The 10,060-nt window shown below is 26.2% G+C and overlaps 1 protein-coding gene across 1 annotated transcript; it reads left to right on the forward strand.

Annotated features, from left to right (window-relative positions):
• The first annotated feature begins 3,771 nt into the window (after positions 1-3,771).
• Positions 3,772-4,420, forward strand: LOC108692234 (trypsin inhibitor-like). Its single transcript, XM_018200410.1, has 2 exons — positions 3,772-3,939; positions 4,160-4,420. Exons 1-2 carry the CDS (start codon positions 3,843-3,845, stop codon positions 4,324-4,326), a joined length of 264 nt encoding a protein of 87 aa, XP_018055899.1. The 5' UTR covers positions 3,772-3,842; the 3' UTR covers positions 4,327-4,420.
• Positions 4,421-10,060: the final 5,640 nt, after the last annotated feature.

Below are 10,060 nucleotides of genomic sequence, written 5' to 3' on the forward strand. Positions count from 1 at the left end.
TAAAACGATCCTTGAATGATCTCAAAAAAGTAACAGTTTCTTTAGACTGTTGCGAAGAATTAACAAAAACCAAAGCGCAGTACAAAACTTTTCAAGTGATCGCAGAAGAGCGATCCAACTCAGAACTGTAGTTCCATACTTCCGTAGTGTTTCTGCTTTATTAGGTAAGACACGCGCCATGTAACAACAAATCGCAACTCAAAGAAACTATACATGTGATGGTTAATACATTGGGAATAACGCTTTCGCGCGCGATAGGATAATGTACGCGATAGTATCGCTTCCCTCGTAAAAGCAGGATGAAGGGAGAAATTGCTACGTATTCGAAGGCGGAAGTTACCGTCAGCTACCTGACACCCGCCTCGGAGTTTGCGGCAAACTAATTTCGTAAACCTCCTGATAACCGGTGCATTTAATCGATGCCGCTCTCGAAATGAACCTATTGCACGGATTTTATGGCGCAACACTTAAATCCGGAAAGCTGCCAGGCGGATAAAAATAAATTCACTCTCGCCCGTACGTCCCGCCGTTTTGTAAGAGAGTCCCATATCTATTGCAATGCCTAACGCGATTAATACACAGAGAAAATTTATTATTATTAAGTTCAACACATTTCGCAAACAGCCCACTCATTTTTATGTTAATTTAACATAGATAAATATATTTGATAGTAACGCAAATTGTGTGTGTAAGAAATTAACGTAAGATAGTAATTATGTAAAATATAACATTTCATTGACAATTTGGAAGCATAACTTTTTTTTAATAAAACTAATATTTCAATGTGTTAAATTAAAACATATTTCATTTATTTATCTTATGAAAATTTTCATTTTAAAATATTTTCTATTTTTATATAATTTGTTCATTTATAAATTGTATTGTTTTGATAATAAGAAATGAATATCAATTTAACGTAAAATATTTAAATAACACATTTTATGTTAAATTAACATTTAAATTAAAATTTAATTATGTTAAAATTCAACAGCGATTTTAACACAAATATAAATTACTTTTACTAAGAATTGGAAAGTACTTTTTAAAAGTATACAGTAAAAAAAAATTGTGTATTTGTGTTGGAAACGGTTTACTCACATTCTATGTTAATAGTTTGTGTTGAAATTTTGTGTATTGTATATATAATTCATGTTAATTGTAAAAAACATAATGAGATTGTTATTTAAAGATTTTGTGTAAAATTAGTAGTCAACATTTTTTAATGTCAAAATGATACAATGTGTGAGTAAGTGAACAAGTAACATAAAAATAATGTGTTTTAAAAAGTGAATTCTAACAATAAGACAAATAAACAAATACGTATTAATTTAACATATCATAAATGTTAATTTTTTGAAAAAAAAAATACTTTTACGGTTTATTTACAAACTATGTCGATATTATCTTTTTTGTATCTATTCTCTTACATAATATTTGTGTAACCTTCTAACATATTCATCTTCTCTGTTAAATTAATCCAAAAATTTGACTGGACCGTTTACGGCGGATTATGTTATTATAAATTCGTTACATTTTTTCGACTAGTTAATTAATTTACCATTAATTCTTATCGAGTCAAAAAAGTAACTAACACCATTATTAGTTCTCAAAAATAATTCGTTATAATTACCATTACTTAAAAAAATAATGGTTTGTTACAATTCCGTTATTTTTATAATGGTAAAACAAGATTAGTATCTGATGCAAATTAAAATATTTAAAATCTAAAGATAATATTCAGAATATTTAAACGGTAAATATTGACAACAGTAAATATTAAAACAACTCTTAATAATCTTGACATATGTTGTGAAGGTCATGACAACATTTTACTTCAAGATCGCTCTTCGTTAAAAAATTAATAACAAAAAAAGTTGGCAATGTAAGTGTGTATTTAATTGTATAACTTAAATTGTAATTATTATATAACAAGCAACAGTAATTATAGAAGTACGCCCATTTGGAGAAGGGGAAGTGGAATGAGACTCGCTTCGCGTATAAACAGGGGAAAATATAAAATAATAAGGTACCTGAGGCGAATAAGGCTCACCTAATTTATTTTATTTTTTTTTAATTCTATTTTTGGAAATATTGAAATAAACTAAGTGAGAATCAAATTTTCATTTCATTCACTCAAAATAAAATATAGTGTTTATAGAATATGTGTAAATAAATGAAAAAAAATTTTATTAAACTCTGATATTATGCATATGAATATATTGCTCAAATCAAAAATAAATTAAAAATGACAAGAAAGTAAACATTTTCTTTCTAAATCATTTTAAAATGATTATTAATCGTAGAAAGGAAATTCTTAGAATTTACTCTACTCTCAAATATCTTTAATTTTGTTTTTAATTAACTTTTTAATCTTCGAAAATTTCTAGCAATTTGAATGCAATTTTGGCTTTTTAAAAGATAACAACATTGAAAATCGTTTTTTGTTTTCTGGTGTAAACTCCACACATTACAAACAAATAATAATAGCTATAATAATAATCACATAAATAAGCCTTATTTAATAAGTATATTGTTTAAAAAAAAATATTTATACTTATTTAAAAAAATTAATTTATTAATTATTTTCCATAATTAGCAAAAGTTGAATAATATTATAATGAATTATAATAAATTATGAAACATTGTATACTGATAAATTTTGCAGCGGATTGTTATAAAAATGACTCATACTAGCCTCATACACACAAGTTTTTGTTATATTAAACAAAATATGTTACTATCGATTCCAATTATTCTTTAATTTTTTTTTATCTACTTTTTATGACACATCTTTTAATAAATTTAAAAGCCTTATTTAGTGCCTAGGTCTTATTCCCCTCAGGTATTTTATTTAATATTGCATATGTATAGCAGAAATAAAACGTTATTTTTAAAACTTTTTTTGTTAACAACTTTTTAACAAAGAGCGACCATCAAGCAAAATCTATTGGAGGTTACTTAGGGTCATGACTTTGACAATATATCAAAGTCAAGATTATCGAAGCCGTTCTGTCGTCATATTTACAAAAAAAACGTCATATTAACAAAAAAAATGTAATATTTATGCAATATTCTTGATTATTAAATGAAAAATAGAACTCAAATCATATCTGAAAGCAAATATCATCTAAATTTTTCACTTAAATCGATTACAAAATGTAAGTATGTCAGAAATATCAAGCTGATAACTATATTTATGTGTTGAATTAGGTATATCCTGTCTTGAAATTGGTTTCAAGTTCTTTACAACTATAAATATGGGCCTTAGATAAATACTAGAAAATATGATTTCTCTTGTCAAGATGAAGAGTGTAAAAGTCATTGGTATATGTACATGCATACATATCTATATTATGATACACAAACAAAAGTTATGATACACAAATTAGACCAGGCAATTGTTTGCGTTTGACTGTGACGGAAGTGAGCCATAAGTATCTTGTTGTTAGAATAAGGCACATGCAACTAAATTCTGTAATTAATACTTTTTTCCATGCGATTATTGTTGCGATAATTTTTTATACTCCCGTTATAATAACTGTTATTCAATACAGAAAATGATAAATTCTACTGATTGTATGAAATAAAAATGCCGTCAATTTTGTATAAAAGTCTTACAGTATCTATATGTATATTTAAGAAACTCATATAAATAAGATTAGGCTTTTTTATAATCTATTTATGTGTAAAGATAATCCCCTCTCTCGTGTAAATGTCATGGTTTATATAGAAGCAATTTCCAAGCAAGATATACAATCTTTCATAGTGCATGTTAATCGTCAGCAACGAGATTTTTGAAAAAGTATTAATACGCAAGAATTGTGGAAGTACAGAAATATTGTATGTACGCGAAAATGAATCTTAAAGCACGTTTATTATTTGTGTTTATTATCGTCATATTAATGCACGAGATAACATCTAAGCAATTATATCCATCATGTAAGCATTCTTCTTTTAAACATGACATTTTTTATTACGTTACTTATTTCAATATTCTAATTATTATATAACACGAATTTTATTAAAATGTATATTCTGTGTAGGTTTGAGCTAAATATATAATAAAAAAATTAAAGTTATTAAATTCAAATTCGTATATCACAATGAGAACTTTGACAAAGAGATTTGTATGTAATTTATTCGTTATTGCTTATTTTAGTATGCCTATTGCCTATGAATACGGGTCCTTGTAGAGCACAAATACCGAGGTACGCGTACAATTCAGCTTCCGGACAATGCGAACAATTCATATATGGTGGCTGTCATGCAAATGCAAACAATTTCAAAACTATATCCGAGTGTGAAATGACATGTAAAACTATATAACGATGGACAAAAATGATAAGCAAGAGACTCAGTAAAGGCTTAACAAGAAATTTATTTAATCTAGCTATACACACTCTTTTTTTTATCCTTACTCTGGGACTCCATCCATATTTGTTACTGTAATTTTCGTAAAAATGGACATATTTCAATTATTTTTTTTTCAATCGATGGAGAATTGATTAAGAAATAAGATATATAAAAGTCAATAGAATTTTAAGAAACTTTGTACAGGTTTAAAGAAAAAAAAAAGTTCAGAAACATGAAAAAAATTTCAATTTAGTAAATTAGCATTGGAGTTTTTGGCATCTCAGTGTGTATAGTTCAGGTTAATAGTATACTTGGAAAAAATGTGTCGAATTTAACATAAACCACATATCGAGCTTTTGGCTTAATTTAACACAAGATGAATATGTTAGAAGGTTACACAAATATTTTATAAGAGAATAAATACAAACAAAATAATATTGGCATAGTTTGTAGACAAATCGTGGAAATATTTTTTCAGAAAATTTATAATAATATGTATTATTGTATATTAATATGTATTTCATTTATTTGTTTTAAGAATTTACGTTTTAAAACATATGATTTTTATGTTACTTGTTCACTTACTTATAAATTGTGTCATTTTGACATTAAAAAATTGAATATTTATCAATTTCACACAAAATCTTTAAATAATATACATTACATTATATTAAATTAACACTCAAATATGTTAAAAAATTCAACACAAACTGTTAACATAGTGGAATTTCCGTTTCCAACACAAATATACAATTTTTTTTGTAAGAAATTATAATTTTAGTGACGTAATGTAATTAAATGTATATAATAAGAACAAAAAAAGCCCTTATTTCTGCATCATTGTGTATTCTAATATGATCCAATAGCACTTGTATTTATATTCAATTCCTAAACATATTTAATATTCTACAACTGTCTTTAAAGTTTTTCATGTAGAATATTAGATACGTTTAGGAATCGCACATAAACGTATATAAACGAATAAGTGTTTGAGATACTTTAACACAAATAAAAAGACTAATGCTTGTAATTTTTTACCTCTTCTTTTTTTCTTTTTTTCTGTCTTTCCTATAATATTAAAGATAAATAAGAATAAAAAAGAATATGTATTTTACAATTTCAAAACTTTTATAATTTGTATAGTATTAATCCTTAGTACATGCGATGAATTTTCCAATCTTTTACATAATGAATCATTTGTGACTGGGTTAATTTTTATCACTTTTAAATTTTACTTTTTTTTCGCTTTCAGAATATGTAAGAATTATATTAAGAGAGATAGATTTTCATATACTTTAATATTCTCTTGGAAAGTATTTATAGGATTATATATTTATAAATGTTGTAACTAAATATTTGATGCTCTTTTCTAAAAAAAAAAAAAAAAAATGCGCAGAATGATCTAATCATATACTAACTGTTAAACATATTATATTTTCATTATATTATTATTACCAAATCAGTAAATAGATTGTGATTTATTCTGTATCTACGTATTTAGCACATATTCTGATACTTACTTTATTTCATTATTAAATTATTATATTATATTAAAACGTATTTAAAATATATTTTGAAATAAAATGGAGAAAATAATCCTAAATCGAAAGCGAGCATTAAATATTATTATACTTCAACAATAAATATGAATATATTATTAAATATTATTACATTTGAATGCCATAAAATTACGTCACAATTTATAGCCATCATTAGATTTTTGATAAAAAAATATATATAGCTTTCGTCAGTATACACCTGATCGCTTCCGGCTCTTTCAATTTACAACGGCAAGGATGATCACTTTGTGATTTGCATAACTTAGAATAACTTTCTGCATGAACGAGACTATAGTCCTCTATAAAGAAAGTTGCTTTAAGTTATGTAGTACACACAACTTGCTACATACATCGCGAAGCAATTTTATCGCGAAGAAATCATCCAGCGTAATATATGAGGAAAAATGAAAAATAAAACAGAAAAATTTATATATTATTTGGAGTTCAATCCCTGATTCAGGTAATATTTTTCGCAATAAAATTGTTTACAAATTTTTGTGTTCATAACAAATAAATATTAAATCATGCTAACATTAATAAAAATGATAATATTGCCCGTCCTCTCTGGCTTGTGATTTCTCATAGCAATGCAATATTTGCCGAGAGGGCATTAGTATACAGACATGCTTCGGATTTGCACTGTACGTGTTACATTATACAGTACAGTGTATTAATCCACAGATATTCATTTCAAGTAAATGTTAATGGTATAAATAGTAAATACTATTTGTCTGTTTTATATTTATTACGCAAAATACAATACTTGTATTTCAAATAGTAATGATCGATTGACGCATTCTTTAAATAAATATTTCTATTAGATTTGTATCAATTGTTTTTTTGTACTGTGTTAAAAAAAATATTTATTTATTTAATTATTTTCTATCTCAACTATTTTCTTCAGCAGATCACAGTAGTAGTCTGACTTATCGATTTCATTTAAATTACATTGAGCCGATAAATCAGATTATTACTATATTAATTTCCAAAGAATACATATGTCTGATATACATTCAAAAAACATTTTGAAATAGACGTTTTTAAAACTTTTCCAAAAGACATCTCAAACTTTTGGAAAGACATACGTCTAAAAATTATTCAAATTTTGAAGCATAAAGCAATAGCTATTTATATTATCGACTGTAAATTTTATTTACCTAGAGAACGTCTTAAAAGACATCATAAAGATGTTTTAAAATTCATAAAGTTTATTTTACAATGTGCTTTTTGTTCTCTGTTTCTTACTTTTTGCTATTATTTACATCTTGTTTTTTTGCTTTTTATCTGGTTTTTTGTTTATATCGCTCAAAATAAAAGTTAACAAATTTCGAAAGAAACAAGAAATATGTAACAAGAAATACAATTGCCGATAAAATGGTTGTAAAAGAGAAAAATACAAAAGATAAAAAACAAAAACAGGAAACAAAGAGTACATTGTAGAATAGGCTATTTCTTTGGAAAAAACCTATTAAAAAAACGTCTATATGGCGTTTATCTGCTAATTGAAATAGAAAATAAATATATATTTTTCAGTGCAGGAAACAATTGAAATAGATTTAATAGAAATATTTATTTAAAAGATAAAATTATCTATAAAATTCCTATTTAAAATATTTTGCATAAATATAAAAAAGGTAAATATTTACTATTTACATTAACATTTACTTGAAATAAGATACTTATTATAATTTAAGAAAGTTATAATTTAAGAAATAAAATATAAAATTACAAATATCTGTATTAATATTAAGAATTAATATTAAGATGCGAATTAAATATTGCAATAATCTACAAGTACAAGTTGAGTTTCAATTACCATTTGATCACGATGCCACTAATCTCGGAGTCAATTCGTTCCATTGTTCACTACGATCTATAAATGAAGAGTGAATGTAATTATTAAGTTGGCGAGAAGAGGTTTCGTTTAATTTCGTTTTAACGACCGAAAAAATTTCCGTATCGAGATAATATATGATTGTTATTTCGTATTATAATGCAAGTTAAATGTAAAAGTATGAATTTGTGTAGATTATATTGATATCCGAGAATCTATTTGTTAATTATTCATGCGATATACTTCCGACTGAACAAGTTTTGCGTAAACAGATTATCAGTATATGAATACCGAATCTATATAATTAAGCAATAGTTAAATATCGAAAAAGAATTAAATATAGACAATATTAAATAGTAAATCTCTGGATTTTAATTACTATATTTAATTGCGTCACTCGTTTCAGAGTTGATCCATCCCGCCATGTCATTCCCTATCTATCGCGTTCTGCGGCACGAATGAAATGTAAATGCGATCAAAACAGTGAAGCGGTTTCATCTCCAACCCGCAGTTAACTTCACGCGTTAAAAGCGACGCGGCGCGCTACGTATCGTGATTTTCAGCCGAACCAATATTGCGAAAAATGCGTTTGAACGAATGATTAGTTTACCAATACTGAATCTACATTACGCGATATTTAAAATTTAAGAAATAGACGCAAAGTTAATTTTATCTAGTTTACTATTTACCGTCACATTAAACTAAATCCTATACTCTAGTGAAAAATGGAATACGATAATAACATTGAATATTATTATAATACGACATAAAACATTACCATTCGAGAGTTCTTAAACAATCTTAAAGCAATCGGTTCTTGAAATGTTTTTGCATCGCACGTGAAAATAATAATTTAATAATTGATTTATTAATTAAGTACCTCATTGGCAAATTCTAATGATCCTTTTTCTTGTCGTTTTATTTTCTGATAGGGACTCTCTGTAAGATATTTTTCGCAGAAAGATTATATAATAATTAATTCGAAATCAGGGATGTTTCTCTTCGCGAAACATGCCGCTGCTCAAGTCGTAAAAGTGTGAAAACCACAAATTACGTGCTATTTATATGGACATGTCAACTGATATCGCCACCGCTTATGTACCGGCCAATGATCGCGTACCTCGCTACGGACACTGTATTTGAATTCTTATTGGACGCTAGTTTTCAGATGGAATAATGAAGCGCTATGCGCCGAAAAATTCAATTTTTTTCGAAAATTAGGTCTGTGAGTTTCTCGAGAAGCGCTCACTTTCTAAATGCACTTTATATGTTTTATGGCAGTGCGTATTTAGCATTAACATATAGTTCACCTTACTATATACTATATAGAAAGATAAAATGTCCTGAACACAGACTATAAAAATCATTCTTTTTGAAAGTTAAAAATGAATTAGAGAGAAAATAGATGATCATAAAGACTGTACGAAAAAAAGATCAAACTTATAAATATGCTATTTTACAAACTACATAGCAAAGTTTTAAATTAGTAATGAAAAATTTAATGCTTACAGATTTACCGAAATTTACAATCAATAGTCGTTATTTATAACATATAATGAATCAAAAAAGCTTGTTTATACATTTATTTTCAATTCAAATTTTAGAAAGAAAAAGAAAGAAAAAAATGTAATTTAGTATTATTATAAATTGATCATTTTAAGCACACTGTGCAAATATAGAAATATACGTATCACTTTTTCAAATCAAAATATTATAGCGGTACATTTTACTGAGTTTTCTCTATTGTTAGATAAATTTTAATAAATTTTGAATTTTGTCACTTGTATATAAAGTATAAATGAAAAATGGAAAACAACATTAAATTTCTTTTTATATACGTGACGTCGGAATAAAATAGATTCAACGAAATTATATCTTAGCGTTAATCTTTCAAAAGCGAATGAGCATAATTATTATCATGATACGTTTCATATTTAACAATAAATATAAAACTTAGTGGAATTATATTGCTATTAATATCTTAATTCTCTTGAAGAATTATAGTATAGAATTTTAAGTAATTATATACTTTTATATTTACAAAATGTTTAAATGATTTACAAATTATAATTTATATTATACTGTTTAAAGCAATTTAACACATAATTTAGCACTGCGATTTATGATGAACTTGCATATTTATTTTCGATACCGTGATTTTATCGTCAACACCACAATTAAACTGTGACGTAGTTATGTAGTTCCCAAATCATTAATAGATGTACTGGCGCTAGTGTATGAACAATTTTGATGGTTCTATGTAAAACGTCGGGATGGCCTCTCTGGCTCTCTCAAGTTTCTCTCTGATCTCAGC

This window comes from Atta colombica, unplaced genomic scaffold (assembly GCF_001594045.1).
Source record: "Atta colombica isolate Treedump-2 unplaced genomic scaffold, Acol1.0 scaffold66, whole genome shotgun sequence".
NCBI lineage: Eukaryota > Metazoa > Arthropoda > Insecta > Hymenoptera > Formicidae > Atta > Atta colombica.